The sequence below is a fragment of the Vombatus ursinus genome, unplaced genomic scaffold, assembly GCF_900497805.2.
Source record: "Vombatus ursinus unplaced genomic scaffold, bare-nosed wombat genome assembly UNPS02014794.1, whole genome shotgun sequence".
In the NCBI taxonomy this organism is placed as follows: domain Eukaryota; kingdom Metazoa; phylum Chordata; class Mammalia; order Diprotodontia; family Vombatidae; genus Vombatus; species Vombatus ursinus.
In genome coordinates, this window is record NW_020954572.1 from 12,122,419 (window position 1) to 12,144,493 (window position 22,075).

Sequence of the window (22,075 nt, forward strand, 5' to 3'; positions counted from 1 at the left end):
GACCCATGAGATTGCATGATCTTCCAAAGGAAAAATGAGGGAAAGGGGAATAATGTTAACTGAACATGAGAGGTTAAGTGATTCACACAGTATTACTAAGATAAGAACAGCTGACACTTGAACCTAATGACTTCAAGTCTACTGCTTTCTATAACATATAGATGTGATTCTATCTATCTTGCTTTCTCTCCTATCACACCAGAAACTTGGTGCCAAAATTAAACCACTTCCTCCTAAGCTGAATTGCTGAGTCAGTAAATGGGTTACTTAGAGGCAATGAGAAATTTGGGCCTACTGGCCATGTTACAATCTCTTCGGATGTTTTAAAGTACCAGATCCAGCCATATTCTCAAACTCCCAGAGTTAATTTAGTTCACTACAACTTTCCAGATGTCATATATTCTTAATGTAAACTTGTAAATATGTGTAAATATGGGACAGAATTATGGGTGTTAAAATAGTAAGTACTCATTAAAATGTAAAGTTGCTCCATAGTTTGGGATTAGGGTTATTCACAGGAAGAATAAAATTTAATAGGACACCTTCAGCCATCTATTCGCTTTTAGACACTTGATGATTTTTCAGTTTCAATACATTTAAAAAAAAAAAAAAAAAGCCTCAATCATTACGTTTAACCAATAATACCAAAGCAAAATACAGGCACTAAATACCTGAGCTATAAATTCAATTTTTTTTCATCCTAAAAGGCAGCCAGGGGGCAGGGTGGGGGGCTAATATGTATGTATACATATATGTGTCTATGTGTATATACATACACATAGACACATATACATACATACGTGTGTATAAATATATTTACCTGATTCAAAAGTTGGCATTTTCAAGTCACCTTGGTTCAATTCTGTGCCATATTTTAATTTGTGGTATTTTGCCCTGAAAAATAAGAATAAACTAGTGAAAACAAAAACTCACCAAAACATTTTATGCCCTCAAATAAACAGGTGCTTAAAAAACAATTATTCAGAACTACATAGCACGTTAAGATTTACAACGTATTCTCCCAAGAAAGACTTTGTGAAATTAGTTTAACTATTATATATAATCCCCATTTCACAGACGAGAAAACTGAAGTGATTTTCTTCATCAAGGTCAAACTGGGATTTGAAAGTAGGTCCTTTAACTCAAAAGTCTAGCATTCTTTCTACTATGCCATCTTATTTCCCCTTCCAAGTTAATTGTCCTAGATTTTAACTGTAATCTTGTTAGGACTGATCTCTTAAAGCCTATAAAGCTGAGTGTCTAATTTGTTGCCCTTTTTTTCTGACAAAAACCTAAATTAAACTCCTGAAATGCTTATGATAGTTTTCATCTTTTTATTCCCACTCTATCTACTGAACCACCAGCCAAGTAGTGCTGCAGTGTATAGTGAGCTGGGCCTGCAGCAAGAAGTCTTGAGCTCAAATCCAGCCTCTGACACTTATTAGCTGTGTGATCCTGGATAAGTCACATAACCTCTGTTTGCCTCCTTTTCCTCAGATATAACATGGAGAGAGTAAAAGCACCCACCAAAATTGTCATGAGGATCAAATGAGATAGTATTTGTAAAACACTGAGCAAAGTGCCTGACAGCAGAGAAGATGCCATAAAAATGCTGATTTCCTTCTTCTTCTCTCCCTTTACAACTTCTACAAGATTTAAACACCCAACTGCTATAATGCACTGTCCTCTAACTATATTGAAGAAAGGACAGCTGCTCATTTCATATTTTGCAGCTGTATTCCCAGTCAAGAATATTGATGGCTTAAAAAGCACCCAAAAAAGGGGGGGTTGGGTGGGAGTTGACATCCAATATAAGGAGGGAAATGTTTTAAGAAAGTTGCCTTTGATATATTCAAGTCAGGTGGCCTAGATGCACTACACTCTCAGGTAATCAGTGATAATCTGAAATACTGTGAATAATAATAGCAAAGGGCCCACAGAACTACCTAAATTTTCTCCCCAGAAGGGAGAGAAATGGAATATGCAAACTGTAAGCCAGTAAGTTTTACTTCATTTCCTTGAAAAAATTAAAAGGATCTCACACTTACTAGGTGTGTGACCCTGGGCAAGTCACTTAACCTCGACTGCCTCACCAAAAAGCAATAAATAAATAAATGAATGAATGAATAAATAAATAAATGAATAAATGAAGGGGTGTCCGTCAATAAACATTTATTAAGAACCTAGTATACATGCCAGGAACTTTGATGGTTAGTGATTATCTAAAAAATAAGCCAAGATCACAATTTCATCAAGATTATCATGCTCTTGGTTTCAGAAAAACCTAGAAAGATTTATATGAACTGATGCAAAGGGAAGTGAGCTGAACCAGGAGAACCTTATATATGGTAACAGCGATGTAAAGATGATCAACTGTGAAAGACCTGGCTACTTTTATCAACACAATGATCCAAGACAATTCTGAAGGACTTATGATGAAAAATGCCATCCACATTCAGAGAGAACCGATGGAGTCTCAAAGTAGATTGAAGCATACATTTTTTCACTTTCCTTTATTTTTTGAGGTTTTTTTTTTTTTTGGTCTGTTTTCTTTTACAACATGGCTAACACAAATGTTTTGCATGACTGAACACGTATAATCTACATAAAACTGCTTGTCTCCTCAAGGAAGGGAGAGAGAAGAGAAAGAGAATTTAGAACTCAAAATTGTTTTTTAAAAAATGTTTAAAAAATAGTTTTCACATGTAATTGGGGAAAAAAAACAAAAAATTTTTTTTAAAAGATTGGGCTACAACAGTAGTTTATAATCTAGAGACCTTGGACAAATTTCAGGGTGTCTCTGAATTTTAATGGGGGAAGAACTGCATCTTTATTTCAATAAGTTTCAATAGTTTTGAGACACTAAGCATTTTATTTTATGCATTTTAAACATTTTTCTAGGAAGAAGTTCAAAGAGTTCCATCACATTACAAAAGGATAAGATCTTCTGTGCTAGACTATTCCTTTCTTGTGACAAGATTACTAAATTAGTAGTATAGAGAAATGTTATTATACATAGTTACCTACATTTCAGCCAAGTGTTTGATAAAATATTTCATACTATTACCATGGAAAAGATGGAAAGATATGGGTTATACAACAGGGAAATTAAAAGGATTCATCAATGGCTGGGCAAAAAGATTTGCCACTGTAAGTTCAATGTCAAGTTAAGAAGTCTCCAAATGGGAAGCCCCAGGGTTTGGTACTTGGTTTAACAATTTTATCAATGACTTAGAATCCTCATCAAATTTGCAGTTGAAAGGACTAGCAGAGAAAGATGACACTCAAAATCCAAAGAGATCTTAACACGCTAGATCACTGGACTGAATCAAAAATTAAATCAAAACCAATCAAAAACATCATGGAATCACAGATTTAGAGCTGGAAGGAATTTCAGAGGTCAATGAATGCAGACCTTTTATTTTACAAAACAAGGATGCTGAGGCTGACAGGTTAAGAAACGTGACCAGGATTAAAAAGCTACTAAGTGTCTGAGGTAGAATTTAAACTTTGTTGTAGTGTAGTGTAGTGTAGTGTGTGTCTGTCTGTCTCTAGCTGAAAACTGAATTGTGTGGCATGGCACCCAAAAAAAGTAAATGTAAGCTTGGTATTCATTGAGAGAGGGCACAGCAACAAATGTCAGCTTAGTAAAGCTGGTAACGTTGGAGAGTGCCAAGGACAGCAACCAGAATGGTGGAGGTTTCTACACTGGATGAAGAAATTTGGGATATTAGCATCAAGAAGAGAAGGGAGATGACAGCTATTAAAAGGTTTCCATGTGAAAAAGGAATTTGATTTCTTCTGGTGTCCCAAGAAAGCACAACTAAGAGCAAAAGGTGTGGACGTAGCAAAGGTAAAAATCTAAGCTTGGTACCATAAAAAAATTTCTTAACCATTAAGAGCTACCCAAAAGTAGGATGGGCTGCCTCAAGATGCAGTAAGTTTCCCCTCATTTAGAGATCTTCAAACAAAGGCTGAATGCCCACTCATGAGGTACACTGCAGAAGGTATCTTCAAATAAGAACCGGAATAGACGGCTGCTGCAATGCTGCCCTCTTCCAACTCCAGAATTTTGTGATTCAGTGATATCCCTCGAACTACCATTCAAATGACGATGAAAACAAATATGTGTGGGATGACTATGTAAAAATTTCTATGGACAATGTAACAAATAAAAGCCTGATATTTTTAAAGCATTTGTATACTGTAGAACAAACATTTGTACAAAACTATATTATAATACTATTCAGATGACTGTCCATTTTCAAATAACTTCCCCATGGGGCTAACTGTCCCATATAATATCACTTCGCCTAATACCACAATTTTTCAGAACCAATTCATGATGCTGGGTGGGCTATGCTTATATACTATTGAATGTGTGGGTGAGTATATCTGTCTTTCTTTAAAAAAAAAAAAAAAAAGATGCAAATCTAAGATCCCAAATCAATTTTGTTGTTTCTATTTAGGCAATCTAAAATGATTTATATGATTTATTTCTCCCCTTCACCTATAAGACAGAATACTCCTCTTACAACTGTATTGCAAAGTGCTTTTATAAACATTGCTTAAGGGAGTAAAGAAAAACAAAATTATTCGTATTTTAGTTATATGAAAATATGAAACATACATACCTTTCTTGTTTTAATGCATATTCTAACATTTTTATTCTTCTTACTAAGTCTTTCTTCAAGTTTTCTTGACCTTTCCTTTCTCCTTGTAAAAATGCTATTCGAGCCTAGAAAAATAAAAGTAATATTTACTAGGAAGTTTAAAATGTTATCTAAATGAAGCATACTGAACTCTCAGTAGTTTATAAAACTTAGTTTTTTATAGTACAGCTAAAAATTTATTCTCTTGAAATACCTGTATATCTCTAATATTCTTCACTAAATGTACTAAATTCCTTTTAAATACCTCAAAAAAAGATACCATATATCTTTGAAATTAAGCTATTTGACAGCCTCATTAATCATCCTCAGTTTGATAACTTTACAAAATCACAAAATCTCAAAGTTGAACGAGACTTTAGGGGCCATCTACTACCATCTACATATGATACCACTTCTGAACAGCCCCAATACATTTTTCTTCCAGTCTGTGCTTATAGACTTTGGGACTACTTCAGGAAGGAGCCTATTTCATCTCTGTATAACTTTGTTTGGAAGTTTTCCTTGCATGACAATGAAGAGTACATTTCTCTAATTCCCAATCATTGCTTCTGATTCCAAAAGACACCAAAATCATTTTTTCCCACCACCCGACCCTAAACCAGGCTTGCCCCACCCCAATAAGGAGGTGGTAAAAAACAACTGAGTACAATCATACCTTCACTACTTCCTTGTCCTCTGAACAACTCCCTTTGGCCTCTAAATATTTTCAGAAGCTAACATGTCAAGGGTCCCATTTGTCAATGTAACACCTAGACTGTGTTTTCTGTTCCTTTTGCTCAGAATTTCCTACTGTAATTAAAACTATTGCATAAAATGCTAATTTTCTAAATAGTGAGAGTTGGCCTAGAGTTCAGTCTAATTTCTCACATGAGAGCTGCCAAGAATTTTAAAAAATAAATTAAAAAAAAAAAAATCACTGGCCTGATTTAAACTATGAAGGACAAGTTGACTGCCATCAACATACTATATATTTTATTCATCAGATTTGGTTCAATAAGAATAACAATAAGATCATGAAGATACTTGCAGAAAAAAATAAAACTTTATCAACAAAATACTGTACAATAAAGACTCCCCAAAAGCGGGACATTTACAAAAATTAAGAGGGAATAAGAAGATAAATTAAAACTCATGAAATCAGTGGTAAACAAAAACTAAAACCTACAGGCTAAGAAAAAAATATCAATTCAAATAGTTCTACATATCCATAAAGGGGATATATGAAATCATATGCAATTCTACAATACAGATGAAAAATATAGGTGTTTCCACCTTCATGACAGACCAAGAAGGAATTCAGCACAGATTGGAAAAGCACTGCCACAGCTTCTAACTCTGAAGTTGAATGCATTCCTATTGAGATCTTCAAGGAAGGAAAGATACTGCTTAGATATTGGCACCGTTGATCCCCATAACATTGTAACATGAAGAGGGCAGATATTAATTCCATTTACAGATGAGAAAACAGAACCATAGGTTACCTTACTTGTAAAAATCTCACTGCTATTACAAGCGCAAATAATCTTTTCTAAGCTGCCCCTTAAACGTCATTAAAAAAATGGTTTATTTCACCAGCTGGATACTTTGAGGAAGCACAGCTTTAAAATTTATTGTTCCCATCCTTCTTTTAACATTGTTAATGTACTAATTAGTAGCAATTAGCAAGCTATCACTATCTACAGAAACTCTCATAATAATTTCTATTTCTCACACAGGAACAAGGGGCATCATCAAATTCCCACAATATTTCAACTCATATCTACCCAGATGTTCATTTTACTCCTCCATCAGTGGCACGGCTTGGAACAGTGGTTTTTTGGATCTATACAATCCCCCACCAGATCCCAGATTCCGCTGCTAAAGATAGTTAACATTTATCTATACATAGGTGATATAAAAACAAAAGGTACCAAGAACATGGGCAACAGGTAGCACAGGCAAGAGGGTGCCAAGCCTGGAGTCAGAAAGACATCTTCTAGAGTTCAAATCCAGCCTCAGACACTTACTAGCTGTGGGCAAGTCACTTAATCCTGTTTGCCTCAGTTCCACATCTATAAAATGAGCTAGAGAAGGAAATGGCCAAACCACTCCAGGATCTTTGCCAAGAAAACCCCTAACGGAGTCAAGAAGAGTCAAACGTGACTAAATGACTCAACAAACAAACAACAACAACAATGGATGTGGAACATTGTATATACTGAAGGACTCACTGATATGTTGGATAATTTTGTTGAACTATTTCCCCCCCCGTTTTTAGTGTTCATTTATGAGATGGATTTATGAGTAGGGGGAAAATATAAAGGTAGCATGAAAACAGAAAAGAAAAAAGCATTTAAGGGGGGAAAAAATCTGAAAGTAATTTTCCAGATAAGTTTGCCCTCCAAGACTAAGTCAAGGTAGAGCAATGCTCAAATACTTTTCATTGATTTGGGACAGTTTCTTAACAAATTAGTTCATTTTTTGGCCACTAGAGTCACAAACGGTTAATTTTCTATATTGATTCCTATGACACAAACATTAAGTTTCTTTTTATGTTTTCTGACTGGTTTAATTCAATTTACATTACAGTTAAATAAATGTCTTGCATGAAATCACAAAGGAAGATGGATAAGTTCAAATGGAATCATTTTGCTTTTCTGGTTTTTTTTTGTTTTTGTATTTTGGCTAGGCAATGGGGTTAAGTGACTTGCCCAGGGACACACTTGTAAGTGTTATGTGTCTGAGGCCGAATTTGAACTCAGGTCCTCCTGAATCCAGGGCCGGTGCTCTATCCACTGCGCCACCCAGCTGCCCCCAAATGGAATCATTTTGTAAGAAATATTAAGTCATTCAATAATTTAACTATTTAAAAATTATAACTTTCAATTTGAAACTTTTTAAACTTACATGCAATTAAAATCAACTCAACTTAAAAATTCCATTGATGCCTTTGTTTTTACATTAAAAGTCATTTACCACCACCACCACCACCAAATGAGCCTTCCTTTAAAAACCAAGAGATAAGAATAGGCAGCAAAACCAAGACATTGAACATTTTGACTGCATATGCAACACTCTGAAACCCTTACTTTCCTCCTTTATCCCTGACTTTTCTACTAAAAGGAGGGAGGTACAATTCCTCATCTCTTCTGTGGGGGCCAAGATCAGTCATTACAATTATAGTTTTTGGCTTCTCAAAAATATTTAAATATTTGTGTCTGGGCCATTGCCAGGCATCTTGACTTATGCTAGACTCCAATGACAATGCAACAAGAGCGAGCCTGATAACTTTTGCTCAGCTCTGTCTCACTTGAATCTGATTCATGTCATTAGTCCTCCTCAAGAATGAAGGATGAACAACAACAACGACGACTTGGGTGCAGAACTCTCTGCTAGGAATCATTAATATGCTGTCCAAACAAGTTCTGAAAAGTTTATCAAGAAAATTTGTTGCTGTTCAGTAATTTCAGTGGTATCTGATTCTTCGTGGCTCCATTTGGAGTTTTCTTCGCAGAAGGTACTGTAGTGGTTTGCCATTTCCTTCTCTAGTTCATTTTACAGATGAGGAAACTGAGTCAAACAAGGTTACTCAAAAATTGTTATGTGCCCTCCCTCTCTATATTTTCATTTTTTGAATTCATCTGTTCCCATGGGATTTTCTTATCTGTGTAGATGATCCCCAAATTCAGCTCTAGACTTTTCTGAACTCCAGTTCTGCATTACTCTAATTGCCTACTGGACACTTTAAAGTGGATGTTCTATAGGCACCTCAAATTCAACTGTCCAAAACCAAACCTATCCCTCTTTCCTGAACCCTAATGCTTTCCAAATTTCCCTATTTCTGCTGAGGACACAACTGTCATTTTGATCACTCAGCTTCACAACCTTGGCATTATAAATGAATTTCACATTTCCTCACCCTATGTATCAACTCAATTGCCAAATCTTGTTTCTAGCACCACTACAATTCTTATATTCATTCCCCTTCTCTCTTCTTACAAAGCCACCACTCTGTTTTAGGTCCTCATCACCTCTTACTTTGCCTCTTGTACATAATTATCTAATGGCCTAATTTGGTCCCCTTCCCTCTTGTTTTCTCTCTTCTCTTCAATCCATCCTCCACACAGAAGACAAGGTGGCCTTTCCTGACATATAGGTCTGACCAACTATGCATCTCTTCTACTCGATTCCTTTACTACTTTCTTCTACAACTACTACAACTATGCATCTCTTCTACTCAATTCCTTTACTCCTACTCGGCTCCTTTACTGTTTCTAAGATAAAATATAAGCTATACGTAGCTTTTGAAGTCATTCACAACCTGGCCCTAACCTATCTTTCCAGACTTATTATTCATTATTTTCTTTCCCATACTCTATAAGTCTGCCAGAGTGACCTGCTTGCTGTTTCTCTGCATATAACATTCAAGTCTATATCCAGGCATGTATGTTTTTGCATTGACTATCTCAAATGCCTGGAATGGGCTCCCACCTTACTTCCACCTCTTGGGTAAGCTACAGAGGTTTCCTTCAAAAAGAAGTTTCCCACCTACTACATGAAAACTTTCTTGATTCCTCCCCCTGCCCTAGCTTCTAGTGCCCTTCCTCCAAAAATTTACTTTTATTTCTATATTCTTTAATATATTTAATATATTATTGAGTACTTGAGTACACTTTGTGTGTATTGTTCATGTACATAATGTCTCTCCCCAAAAATGTCAGGGACTTCATTTTTGTCTCTGTATCCTGAGTACGTGGTAGGTACAGTGCCTAGCACATAGCAGAAACTTAACTGCTTGTTTCTTTTCTTCCTTCTTTGGTTGACCAAATAATGACAGACACTTAGAAAGTATCTTAATATTTGCAAAACATTTCACACAACCTCATTTTGGTCCTCAAAGAACACTGATAATTCTAAATCCACGATCTAATTAACAATAAACACCCCATGGGATAGTTTATGCAATTATTATGCTCATTTTACAAATGAGAAGGCTTAATATTCTGAAAAGTGAAGAGATTCACCCAAGGTCACAAAGCTAATAAAGTGTGAAGTATGGAGGTCAGCAAAGAGTCTGACTTATTTTCATCAGTTTATATATACCTGTAGGTAAGTCCTTAACTTATATGGTGATTTGTTTGGAAAAATGCGTTTCCCCATTGTAGTTGCTGCCATATATAAATGGTGTTTCATTTCCCAGTCAAATAGGCTTTCAGGGACTAAACTTAAAATGCAGCTAAACTATAAGTATTACCACAATCATGAACTCCTAGTTTAATTATCATACATAAGTACATGACGCCCAAATCTACATATCCACCCTGGTCTCCCTCCTGAGCTCCAGTTCTGCAACACTAACCTGTTCATTTCGAATTGGCTATCTGATAGGTATCTCAAACTCAATCTGTCCAGAAGTGAATTCATTATTATCACCACCACCACCACTACCCCTCAGTGGAACTTCCGTGTTTCTAAAAAGGGCACCACCACTATCTTTCTAGTCACCCAGGTTCTCCACCTCAAAGTCATCCCTGACTCTTCACATTCTCTTCTCATGCACTATATATATTCAATCAGTTGCCAAGTCTTGTCAATTGTACCTTTCCAGGACAACTCAAAAATCGGGTCACCTTCTCTCTACTCACACTAATAAACACACTAGTTTAAGACTTCACCACTCCTCACCTGACTTGGAGCAATAACCTAATTCATTTCCTCTCTTAAGTCTCCATCTTTAATCCATTCTCTACATAGCTCCACAGTGATTTAATGACGATGTCATGTATCTGATCAAGCTCTAGTGACTCTCTATTGCTTCTAGGATTTCCTGTGTTGAGCATTTAAAACACCTCCTGGCTCCAATCTCCACATTTGCAGGCATATTATGCATGACTCTCTTTCACATACTCTACAATCCAGTCAAATGGGCCTTCATGTTGTTCCTTCTGTAAGAAACTCCATTTCAGTACTTTGGCATCTGACCCTTCACCTTGCACTCCTCTCCTTACCTATATCTCTTGGAATTTAAGCTCAAATACAGCAATACTTCCTATATACAGCTTTTGCTAATTCACTCAGATACTAGTGGCACTACAAATAGCGTGTGTGTTTATGCGTGTGTGTGTATAGGTATTTCCTTAATTGAATAAATATTCCTTGGGAACCAGGGCTATTTTCATTTTGTCTTTGTATCTCCAGCACAATGCAGCCACCACAATCAGCTGCCATTCATAATTTGTTCTAATATTATTACTAATTCCACAGACATTTACTCCATAAGAAAACACTAGTCATCTTGGGGTTATATTCATCCAGAATCAGTGATTATGCTATAGTTCTGTCTTGATCACAGAAGGTCTGTGTCAATGTAATGATTTGCAAACAAGGAGTTAGCTCCTCCAAATTGTTTCAGGTCTATAAAACAAGGCTATATAAAGGGAAGTTAAGAGGTAACCAGCAGTTCACCTATCAGTGGGAATTGTTTTTAAGAAATCAGGTTCATTTTCTCCCGATACCCAATGTAAGAGATCCTTGTTTAGGGGACAATTTACAAAGAATCACGAGGCTCCTTTTACAGATAGGGTAAGCAAGGCCCAAATAAGTTAAATGATTTGCCCAGAGCCTCACAGGTAACTGGGTCAGGATTTGAGCCTGGGCCTTCAGATTCCAAATTTAGCACTTTTGCCATTACTCTACATCAAAGATGTCATACTCTGCTATAACTTACATAGTCTAAAAACAAATAATAAAAAACGTCCATTTGTGGTTTTCTAGGTAAACATGCATCCTACAGGGATCTATTTATATTTGAGTCTGACACCACTGCCCCACACTGTCCCTTCCCTACCCTCTCCAGGTGCATTCCATTTCTCCTTTAACAGATAAAGAAAGTGAGTTATGGTGGGAGAGGTTGGCTGGTTTTAGAGACATGCTGAGAGTACTGTGGAAAAGAGCACTGATTAGGAATCAAAAGGTTCAGTTTGGAATACAGACCTTGCCATTATATCACCTTGGGTGAGCTACTCAACACCTCTTTGAGTTAATTTGTAAAATAAGTGTTGTTTCCATTGTAACTTATATATTAGGGAAGCACAGTTTACAAAGCTGACTTCCTACATTGCACAAGTTAATTCTTCCTTCCCAGACCCAGAATGAATTAATCAGTAGGCCTCATCAATACCTGGCCCTGACAAACTTAACCATTTTTCCACTTTAGTTAATGAGTAAGTTTTTGCTGAGTACCTACTATGAATTAGACACTATGCTAAGCACTGGGGTTAAAAAGGCAAAAGGCAGTGTTCTCTGTCTTCAAGGAGCTTATGAACCAATAGTGGAAACAAACAAATATGTTCAAACAAGCTATATACAGGAAAAATGGGAAATAATTAAGAAAGGGTAGGTGCTAGAATTAAGAGAGGTTGAGAAAGATTTCCTATAGAAGGTGAGATTTTAGTTGAGACTTGAAAGTAATAGTCAGGAAAGTCAGAAGGCAGAGATGAGGAGGGAGAGCATTCCAGGAATGGAGGGTAGCCAGAGAAAATGCCTGGAGCCAAGAGCTGTGTTTTGAGGAAGCTAGTATCATTGAATAGGTGAATTAAGGTGTAGGATGACTGGAAAGGGGGTGGGGTGGAGAAGTGTTAGATTATGAAGGGATTTAAATTTTGAACTCCAGAGGATTTGTATTTGATCCTGGAGGCAACAGGGAGCCACTGAAGTTTATTGATTGGGTTTGTTTGTGGGGGCACAGATGGAACTGCACTTTTAGGAAAAAAGCTTTAAGAAAATCACTTTGGTGGCTGAATGGACAGACAGACTTGAGAAAGGGTAGACTCACCTAGTAGGCTACTGCAACTGAGATGAAGATGCAGAGAGATATGTGGAGGTATGGGCTATGTGATAGACAATGGGGATATAAACAATAAATAATGTAAATAAGGTTGAATAACTAAACCCCAAAATTGGGTAGTTATGAAAACATATTAATGTCCACATGGACAGATGTCTCTAATGGGGCGCCCCAGGGAGCTGTTGTTGGATCTGTACTATTCCACATATTTATTAATGATGTTTATGGATGGTATTATTATCAAATCTATCACTAATACAAAGCTGTAAAGAAAAACTAACATGTTAGACAATCAGTTCGGGATTAAAAAAGATTCTGATGGGTTGGAATAATGCAACCAATCTATTAAGATGAAACGACAGGATTTAAATATAGAAGTCCTACATTTGGAGCAACTAGATGGCACAGAGGATAGAACTCTGCTTGGAGTCAGGAAGGTCTGGATTCAAATCCAGTCACTTCACTAGTTGTGTGACTTTGGGCAAGTCACCTAATCTGTTTGCCTCAATTTCTTCTACTATAAAATGGGGATAATAATAACACCTACCTCCCAATGGTGTTAAGAGGAATAAATGCGATCATATTTGTAAAGTGCTTAGCATAATGCCTGGCATATAATAGTAGCTATATAAATGCTACCTGCTGCTGCTAGTACTACTATTACTACCACTACTACTGCTGCTACTACTACTACTACTACTACTACTACTACTACTACTACCTGGGTTCAAAAAATAAACTACACAAGTACATGTGATTTTGCAACAGAACTTGGAAACCGGAATTGCAACGCAAGTTCCATGAGGAAATGGTGTAATATGGCAGCGAAAAACATGAAAGCAACCTTACTTTGGTTGTATTACTAGAGGCTTATTTTTCCAGAAAGAGAATCAGTGGTCCAGTAATATTCTGCCCCAGTCAAAGCACATATGGAACATTCAGTTCCCAGTCCATTTTAGGAGGTGCAAAGGGAAGGGGAATCAATGCAAGAACTTGAGACTATTCCCTATGTGGCTCAGCTGCAGGAACTGGGAATATTTAGCCTGAGTAAGAGAAAACAATAATATATAATAGTCTATTTGTGTCTGCCACACATCTCTCCATTATCCACTGGGTAACTCACAACTTCTACTCTTAAGAGACTATGGTATTCCACGCTCCTAATCATATAGAGTCACTAGAAGAAAATTTGTTTCATAAAGAAAACTGGGGTCACTGAAAGTAAAAAGGAATTTCCCAAAGGCAATTCAACCTACTAGTTTCCTTCTCTTCAACTCTGGACCAACTCATTGTTGAAGTGCAGTGTAAGCCTAAGATACATATAATATAAACCAGCTCTATGATCTGCACTGTTCAAGTGCCTTTTCAGATCTGGACAATAAGCATTCTTCATCCACTTAAGTTTCTCCTTTCTGAAGAACAGGTCCAACTTTTTAAAGTGATACGGTTCTCATTTTGGAAGTTTTCTAAATGTTCTGCAGCTTGATATAATCAGCATCATATATAAATTTGAAGGACCATACCATCTATCTATAGGCAAATCTTCTTTCATTTTGAATCTGCCCTGGTCATTTTCTAATATGCAAAATAAACACCTTAGGTGAATATGCATTTACATATGATCTGCCTTGCTTTATCTTAATAATCAAGGGTGTCTCTGCTGCTGTATCTTTCTAGAAATCTTCTAAGATCTTGATATAGGAGATATGTTGTTAGTCAATAGACTTGAAGGTGGCATTAATTCAAGTTTATCAAATCTTGATTACTTTTGTAATAATTTTTTTAAATGCTACAGTGGGATCTTATATACTCTGCAACTTTCAATTGTGACAATAAAATTGGTCTACGGTATAGAAGTTTGCAAGAACCTGTTTCTTTTTCATATTTTTATCAAAGATGTCATCCATAAAATATATAAATAACTGATAAGATTTTGTAGGGAATAAAAAAGGTTAGGGGTCAGCAGTTATTAACTGATCAATAGTTGTTAATTAATTCTTGATTACCTTTTTTCAGTAATAGTACCATCTATTACTTTTTTCCCAGAGTACTTGTTTCTGCCTCTTTTCCAGATATCTTGGGAATTTATCTCAATTTATCTCAGCACGGAATCCACTAGGTTTACTTGGTCTAGTCCAATTACTATTTCATTTATGCAGCTCAATTCCTACTTCCTCAATGAAGCATAATAGTAACATGTTAGATTTCCAATGTGGTGGCTTCATTTCATTGAAAAAGAAGAGATATCTAAAATCTTGTTAGATTCATTTAATCTACTTATACTGACCTCCTTCATCCTTAGGTTCACCCTTCAATGCTCTTGGAATAATCTGGTTTATTTATTGGTTTCATGTCAAATTTTCTGAAAATTCCTACCTGAGGAGTTCTCTATACATGAAATCGTAAGTCCAGATTCTCATAATCTTCCTCACTCCCCTAAGGATTTTACAAATGAGTCTACACTCTAAATCAACTAGCTCCTAAAGGCCATAGCTCTTGGCTTGGCAAGGTGATCAAGTACTTGCTGGCTGAGGCAGTTTCTAGGATCTTTTGATGTCTTCATGCGATGAGTAATTTGCAATGCTTAAACTTCCATAGAAAATGGTGATAGACCATGTTCATGTCTGTTTTGCATGATTAAGCTTTTTTAAAGAGGTTAGGGTTAGAACTTTAAATTATACTCCGAATTTCCTAATTTGGTAATGATTTTTATCTTTGCTCCATTAAGTCAATTAATTATCTGACTACATCGATAGCTAATTCTGAAATTTCTCCCATATTGGTAACTAGTTATTTCCTATCCATTAAAACATATTTCACTTTTTGTGATATCATTCAGCGTTCATCCAGCGAAAATGAGCATGATATTTCAGGGGAGAAGATGAATATTCAACAAAATATGGGACTTCCAAACCTTCCTGATAAAAAGACCAAAGCTCAACAGAAAATTTGATCTTCAAATACAAGACTCAAGAGAGACATAAAAAGGTAAACGGGACAGAAAGATACACCATGTTATCAATAAGGACAAAATATTTACAACCCTACAAGGGAAAATGACACTTGTAGCTCTTGAGAACTGTACTGTTAGTATACCATATTAAAGGGATATACACAAAGGGAGTGGATATAAGGTGACTTTGATGTAATGATAAAAAAAAATCTAATCAAGTGGGTTAAATGGTTCTAAGTAAGTGGATTAATCTGATCTAAGAAAATGTACTGAGAGAAGGAAAGGAGGAGGCAGACAAGGGTAAATTACATTATAGGAAAAGGCACAAAAACCTATTATAGCAGAGGGAAAGAAGGGAGGAAGATGAGCATTGTTTGAAGCTTACTCTCATCAGATTTGGCTCAAGAAAGGAATAACATAATCAGTTAGGTATAGAAATCTAACTTGCCCTATAGGCAGGAGAGAAAAGGGGAAAGAAAAGGAAGGAGGGACAGAAGGGAGGGAAGAAGTAATAAGGGTAAAAGGGAAGATAAGGGAGGGGGCCAATAGAAGGGAGGCAGAGGTCAAAAGCAAAATACTAGTGAGGAGGAGAAAGAAAAGCATAAACAGAGGAGAAAAAAGATGGAGAGAAAGACACAGATAGTAATCATACCTACAAATGTGAATGAGATGAACTCTCCCATAAAACGGAAGCAGATAGCAGAATGGATTAAAAACCATAAGCCTACAATATGTTATTTACAGGAAACACATTTGAAACAGAGTGACACACAGAGGGTAAAGGTAAAAAGCTGGAGCAGAATATATTATGCTTCAGCTGAAGTAAAAAAAAAAAGCAGGGGTAGCAATCCTGATCTCACACAAAGCAAAAGCAAAAATATATCTTTTCAAAAGACATAAAGAAGGAAACTACATCCTGCTTAAAGGCACCATAGACAATGAAGTAATATCATTACTAAACATATATGCACCAAGTGGTACAGCATCCAAATTCTTAGAGAAGTTCAAGGGAGTTACAGAAAGAAATAGGGGGGCGAAGCCAAGATGGCAGAGTAAAAGCAGTGACTTGCTTGAGCTCTCCCCCAAACCCCTCTAAATACCTATTAAAAAATGGTTCTAAACAAATTCTAAAGCAGCAGAACCCACAAAAAGACAGAGAGTGAAACAAATTTCCAGCCAAAGACAGCCTGGATGGTTGATCTAACGGTATATCGCTCCGGGCAGGGAGAGGAGCGCAGTTCGGCATGGGCATGCAGGCTGCAGCGAACCTAGAGCAGGGCTCAGAGGACTGAATGGCAGGCAGGTGGCGGTCTCCAGACTTCTCAACCCATGAAGGCCAAAGACAACTTAGAAGGTCAGTGGGAAAAGTCTGTTCCTGTGGTAGTGAGAGAGAAGCACGGTGGGGTTCCAACCCCATTCCCCGAGCTTGGCCCCAGGGTGGCAGCTGCCTCCTGAGCTTCCAGCCCAAAGACTGAGGGGGAATCGAGTGGCTGATCAGAGGTGGCTTGCAGAAATCTCTCTGGTTGTACAGTATTCTCTTGCTTTGCTTGTGCTTGGATGTGGGTCACAGTTCTGAGGGGCGGTCCTGGGGCGAGGAGGAGCGTTGGCATGGTTGAGCTTGTTGTGGTGGTGAAGAGGGCACATCTCGCCCCTTATCATACCACCATGGAAGAACTGAAAATTTATAGGTCCCTAGAAGTATCTCTGAAAACAGCTGTACAAACCCCTGAAGCTTGAGACAGTACATTCTCCATATTGGAAGTAGACTCTTACCTTAACAAAGAGTTTAAAACTCAAGTAACTGGCTGGGATCATGAGTAAGCAGCGCAAAAAGAGTCAGACTATATTATCTTACTTTGGTGACAAAGAAGATCAAAACATACAACCAGAAGAAGACAACAAAGCCAAAGCTCCTACATCCAAAGCCTCCAAGAAAAATATGAATCAATCCCAGGCCTTCAAAGAGTGCAGAAGGGAGTTTGAGAAGCAAGTAAGAGAAGTAGAGGAAAAACTGAGAGTGATGCTAAAGAAGATCCCAAAAAATACTGAAGAAAATAACACCTTAAAAAATGGCCTAACCCAAATGGCAAAAGAGGTCCAAAAAGCCAATGAGGAGAAGAATGCCCTATAAAGCAAAATTGGCCAAATTGAAAAGGAAGTCCAAAAGCTTACTGAAGAAAATACTTCCTTAAAAATTAGAATGGAGAAATTGGAAGCTAGTGACAATTTGAGAAACCAAGGCACTATAACACTAATCCAATGAAATGAAAAAATAGAAGAAAATGTGAAATATCTCACTGGAAAAACAACTGACCTGGAAAATAGATCTAGGAGAGAGAACTTAAAAATTATTGGACTATCTGAAAGCCATGATCAGAAAAAGAGCCTAAACATCATCTTTCAAGAAATGATCAAGGAAAACTGCCCTGATATTTTAGAACCAGAAGGCAAAATAGAAATTGAAAGAATGCACCAATCACCTCCTGAAAGAGATCACCAAAGGAAAACTCCTAGGGATATTGTAGCCAAATTCCAGAATTCCCAGGTCAAGGAGAAAATATTGCAAGCAGCCAGAAAGAAACAATTCAAGTATTGTGGAAACACAATCAGGATAACACAAGATTTAGCAGCTTCTACATTAAAGGACCAGAGGGCATGGAGTATGATATTTCGGAGGGCAAAGGAAATAGGATTACAGCCAAGAATCATCTATCCAGCAAAACTGAGTATAATCCTTCAGGGTAAAAAATGGTCATTTAATGAAATAGGGGACTTTCAAGCATTCTTGAGGAAAATACTAAATGCTAAAATGCTAAATAGAAAATCTGACTTTCAAATACAAGACTCAAGTGAAACTTGGAAGAGGGAAACAGGAAAGAAAAATCATAAGAGACTTACTAAGGTTGAAATGTTTACATTCCTCCAGGGAAAGATGATATTTGTAATTCATGAGTCCTTTGTCAATTTTAGGGTAGTGGGAGGGAAAAAATTGTATGTATGTATAGATAGATAGATAGAGGGCACAGGGTGAGTTGAAGATGAAGGGGTGATATCTGGAAAATAAAATTAAGGGGTTAGAGGATTATACTGGGAGAAGGAGAAAGGGAGAAGGAGAATGGGGTAAATTATCTCACATGAAACAGACAAGAAAAGGATTTTACAGTGGAGGGGAAACGGGGGAAGGTGAGAGGGAATGAGTGAATCTTGTTCTCATCAGATTTGGCTTAAGGAGGGAACATACACAATGGGGTATGGAAATACATCTCACCTTACAGGAAAATAAGGGGGGGAAGAGGACAAGAGAACAGCGGATTGATAGAGGGGAGGGCAGACTGGGGGAGGGGAAAATCAAAAGCAAACACTTCTGAGGAGGGATAGGGTCAAAAGAGAGAATAGAATAAATGGGGGGTAGGATAGGATGAAGGGAAATATACTTAGTTTTTCACAACAGGACTACTATGGAAGTGTTTTGCATGACTAAACTTCTATAACCTGTATCCAAATGCTTGCCTTTTCAATGAGGGTGGGTGGGGAGGGAGGAAGGAAGAAAATTTGTAACCCAAAGTTTTAAAAACACATGTTAAAAATAAAAATAAATTATTTTTAAAAAAAGAAATAAACAGCAAAACTATACTAGTGGGGGACCTCAACCTCCAGTTAAGGAGGTGAATAGAATATTAGAAAAGTTAGGTATGATAGACCTCTAAAGAAAAGTGAATGGGGATAGATAACATTCAGCGTTCATCATGTCTTGTGACTCCTGATTCTCTTCTTGAAGTATTCATAGCATGTATACATGCATGAAATTTCTGGGTAGTCTACAATCCTCTGGTCTGTTTTGTTTTTTAATCTTGAGCCATATTTTTTGTATGCCACCCTTGTGCACTGAAACCAGCCAATATTAAAGCATACTTTAACTTAAACCAGAGGATCTTACCAAGTTCTTTGTAGAATTTATCCACTCACTCATGCAAAAAACCTTAACACATAAGCTGCAATTAACACAATGGTCTTTTTTGCTTAGGTTTATCACAGAGACTATATATAGTATGCCCAATTAATGGAGAAGTTTCAACTAGTCTAAGATCCAAGTTAGAATATTTCTAAACAAAAAAAGATAAAGTAGTAGTAGGAAACCAGACAAATTACAACTGAATTCAATGACCTAACCATCACAAAAACCTTTTGGATTAATGTCATCTAAGAACGGTATTTTCCCGTCTGCAAAAGTAAATTACACCCCCCCTCCCAGTTGAAATTACTTGACCCACTAAATTCTTTTAATAATAATTTAACACCAATTCAGAAAGAAGTGACCAAAATGGGGGCAGCATAAAATGTTATCAGCAGTCTGGAGATGAATGTACAAATAAATAGCTGCTTGAACCTGGCTTCTTTGCTAAACAAAAAATCTGATTAATTCTAACACCTAAACAAACAAACAAACAAAAAATCCCAAACACCTCCAAGAATGGGCATTCCACATACTTCAATTCCAGGTTAATATCTTAAGGAAAATAGCAGACACAGTAATGTAAATTATTCTTCTACCACTTCCCTCTGATAACTACAGAAGACTGTGCTATCTGTAAGGTATTTGTTTTTACAAAACTGGATGCCTCTGATTTGGCATGCACCAACTGCTGGAACTTCTAACTCAAGGATCCATCTGTTCCTTTGCTTTCTGGAATTCAATGGATTCTTCTGTTTGAGTTCAATAACTCTTTTCAAAAGACTACTGGAAACAAATTGATTAAATTAACCCTTAAAAATTAACCCTTTTTCAAGAAGAGTTGTCTAGCATTAAAATTGAGCTTTTTCAAAAAAAAAATCACTTCATGAAAAGCCTTTTCAAGCAATATCTAGCTTTCACCCAACACATTGTATCAGTTAACTATTAGTATGCAACTATGACTTTTCTTCCAGTTCATCCACTACCCCCCAAACAGCAATTTCAGAAAAAAATTTTTTAGGGCTTTTTGAAATATCATTAGTAATTAAGGTGTGGGAATCTAAACTTTTCTTCCCAGGACATTCTCTTTCTTAAAGTGTCAAAATAATATTAGCTATATGAAGTTTCATTATAAATTAAAGTGAATACAACTCAACAAATCTGTTGTTTCAAAAAACAAGTGAGTTTCTAGTCACTGTTTATTGCTACTCATTTCAAATTTTTAAAAATTATATAATTGAGTCTATTATAAATTCTTTTTCCCCCTTTACCCTTGATTCTAGAAGAGGAGCATGACATCAGTGAGGTACTGCCATGACATGCAAATGCATTGGTTTTAAGTGAGGGAGGGCTGTGCAAAGTCACCCACCTCAGTTTCTGAGTGAATGTATCAATTCTAAGGTTATGTAAGCAGAACAAGTATCATTTGGTGACCACTTGCTTTTTTTGTTGCTTTTACTCTCCCATATAGTCTACAATCCAAGAAAAGACAATTTAAAACAAAACTATTTTGGAAATATATTAAAGTATTTGAAAATTCACAAAGATATTACAAGTCTCAAACTTTGCAAAGAAATGCAGTAGTTAAATTTAATACAATCACACTTTGTATCTGCATATTACTTCAAAATTTATAAAGTGTATCCTCATAACCTATCTCATTTGATCCTCACAACAAATCTCTGAAGTCAGCAGGACAAATGACAAAGACGAGGAAAGTTAAGTTTTAGATGAAGTTAGGTGACAAAGTCATAAGTAGAACTATTGTAATTTTACTAAAACTGCCACTTAAGACTCGTTCTAACTCAAAATCTATTTCATAATTCATCTCCAAGTTAGATATAGTAAGTAACTAAAACAATTCCCTCATATTCTCCTTTAATCTAGCACATTGCCCTTGAAAAAAAAAACTAAAACTAGTGCCCTATGGACATACTGAAAAGGTTAACAGGCAACATTAAGGTGGAGGGAAGTAAACTGGGTTAAGGCCAGGCTCAAAATCTTTCAAGAACACTTGGTTCAAGGCTTTTTTTTCTCAGAAGTCCTTTACAGGGAGAGCTAGGTGGTGCAGTGGATAGAGCACCGGCCCCTGAGTCAGGAGGACCTGACAAATCTGGCCTGAGACACTTCAAACTTATTAGCTGTGTGACCCTGGGCAAGTCACTTAACCCCACTGCCTAGCAAAAAACAAACAGAAGCCCTTTAGAAAAACTGAGATTTAACTATTACATTATATGAAGAGGGTGAGGGAGAATTTAAATCTTTAATTAAGATTCTCAAGAGTTTGCTGTTCCCTGATACTGGAAAAAATACTCAGTAAAAATATCAGAAACAGTCTTGGACTCTCTGGGGAAGAGTGGGGGAAGGGAAAGGAAAGAGTACAGGAAGAAGGGGTACATGGAAGACCACTCCTCCCAGGAAACAGGAGATGGAAGAGGTGCAGCATACACACACACACAGAGGATGGGTTTATGCTTTTATAACTGCAGTTTCCCCTTTACTGCTGGGAAGGAACTGCAGCAGAAATAAGGGGCAGACAATGTAAGCCTTAGGCACCCATAACGAAAGCTCTCAAAAATTCCCCAGTCCTCCTTCCAATACTCTCTCTCTCTGGCTTCATCATTGTAACAAGTTTTTTCCTGTTCTGGGAGAGACTTAAGAAAATTAAGAAA

General features: G+C 36.8%; 1 protein-coding gene across 3 annotated transcripts in view; it reads right to left on the reverse strand.

Moving 5' to 3' along the window:
* Window positions 1–22,075, reverse strand: part of STRN3 (striatin 3) — a 99,647-nt gene that overhangs the window by 44,564 nt on the left and 33,008 nt on the right. For all 3 annotated transcript variants that reach the window (XM_027870084.1, XM_027870083.1, XM_027870082.1), the window contains exons 2-3: window positions 4,635–4,738; window positions 821–894 (exon numbers count right to left, since the gene is read on the reverse strand). In XM_027870084.1, coding sequence (XP_027725885.1) covers window positions 821–894; window positions 4,635–4,738 — 178 coding nt within the window. The remainder of the gene's footprint in view (window positions 1–820; window positions 895–4,634; window positions 4,739–22,075) is intronic.